This window comes from Salvia miltiorrhiza, chromosome 8, assembly GCF_028751815.1.
Source record: "Salvia miltiorrhiza cultivar Shanhuang (shh) chromosome 8, IMPLAD_Smil_shh, whole genome shotgun sequence".
In the NCBI taxonomy this organism is placed as follows: domain Eukaryota; kingdom Viridiplantae; phylum Streptophyta; class Magnoliopsida; order Lamiales; family Lamiaceae; genus Salvia; species Salvia miltiorrhiza.
In genome coordinates, this window is record NC_080394.1 from 5,933,537 (window position 1) to 5,935,384 (window position 1,848).

At 40.9% G+C, this 1,848-nt stretch overlaps 1 protein-coding gene across 1 annotated transcript; it reads left to right on the top strand.

Moving 5' to 3' along the window:
- The first annotated feature begins 767 nt into the window (after window positions 1-767).
- On the top strand, window positions 768-1,550 carry LOC131000387 (transcription factor UPBEAT1). The gene has a single exon (XM_057926259.1). The coding sequence runs from the start codon at window positions 925-927 to the stop codon at window positions 1,243-1,245; it is 321 nt and encodes a 106-aa protein (XP_057782242.1). The 5' UTR covers window positions 768-924; the 3' UTR covers window positions 1,246-1,550.
- The last annotated feature ends 298 nt before the right edge of the window (window positions 1,551-1,848 follow it).

The window sequence follows — 1,848 nt, forward strand, 5'->3', positions numbered from 1 at the left end:
AGAGAGAGAGAAAGGGAGATGTGGAGGAGGTGTGATGAAAGCTAGGTAGAAGGTGGTGGTGGTGGTGGAAGTGGTGGTTTGATCAAGGAAACTAGTGTTGGTAGTGAAGAGAATCATGTGGTTGCATGTGCATTTTTGGGTTGGAGAACATGCCCCCACCCCACCCCCACCCCCACCCCCACCCCCACCCCCTTAAATTCATCATCCAACTCCTCTCCAAACATCGTGTCTAATTATTCACCCTAATTACACCGCCCCCTCGACACAAAAACATCGCTAAAAGACACACATATATATGACTACTTCATCATAACAACCACTTATCCATCCATAATATATGTAGCACAATTGACTTATTTGGTGTTCATGATCATGAGGAGCCTAATATTTTCTATTTTAGGATATTACATTTAACCGTGTATTCCAATTTAATGTGTCACGATTGATATCATGAACGGAAGAAGTAACGACCTAGACACAACGATGACGAGTATGTATATGTCTCGTAAGTATAATGAAACGAGAGATGCATGTATCTGCAATGGGAGAGAAGTCTAAATAAATAATACAGAATTATATCAAAAGTTGGGAAAGCTCCTAATTCCTAACTATGATAGCAGGGTTATCTAAATAGTGAGGATTTGGGATGTGGGATAATGCTATTGGGCAACAGTTTTTAACTAAAAATAATAGGTGTAAGGGGGGGCCCACTCAAATTTGGCAGCCTTCAAAATTCTATGAGAAATTCTTTTAATTTTAATTATTTTTATTGGCATATGTTATCCTCAATGTCTACCAACTCTGCCCCAAATGTCAAGTATTAAAAGCCTCACAAGCTAGACACCTGAATGACAACTGAGTTTCTTTCGACATCTCTCTCGCGCATTTTCACAAACACTTTCCGCGCTATTTTCGTTTTCCACCATGGCCGCTGCGAACTCGGTCCTCGACGACTGCGAACTCGCGATGCCGTTGTGCCGGAGCCGGAAGCTGCGGAGCGCGAGATGCAGAAACGGCGGCGCGGCGGTGATGATGCGGAGAGCGGAGCGGCGCCGCCGCGGCTCGCCGCGAAACGCAGTGGAGAGGAAGGTGAGGACGCTGAAGAAGCTGATTCCGAACTGCGAGTCGATGGGGGTGGAGCGGCTGTTCAGGGAGACGGCGGAGTATATCGTGGCGCTGCAGAGGAGAGTGAAGGTTATGCAGACGGTGGTTGATGCGTTGTCGTCGGCTTCGGATGATGAGTGAGATTTTATCGTTGTAGAAAGAAAAGAAAAGTGATTATAATACCATCTAAATTCTTATTTATTTTATTTATTTATTTATTTGTGTGTTATATCAATTCATATTATTCTTTTCTTTTTTCTTTTTCTTTTTTTTTTTCGGGTAGAAGGTGGATGTAGGAGAGGTGTTTGATTAGCGACATGAGTTCATGTTGCCTGTATTTTTTAAGTGGCAACTTAGGTTGTGTTATCTGTGTGAAAAAGAAAAGAAAAAATGACTTCCAAGAGATTTTTTAATATTAATTGCTATATATTAATATTTCGTGATAACCCTCATTATTTCTTTTTTTTTTTTTTGATAAATTTACAATATTAGATAAATAAATTAAATGGCCGCGCCACAGGGGACTCGAACCCAATACCTTTAACCTTAGGCATTAACCTCTTATCGCTTGGCCAACACACACACAACCCTCATTATTTCTTGTTTGTCGCTGCGATGCATGGGCATGAAGTTTATACCAAGATATATCTCGATTTGGCTAATCTTATCTATTTATCTATTAATTACATATAGCCTAAACATTGGAAGCCCATAAAATTTCTCAATCCTATACTGCACATTCAT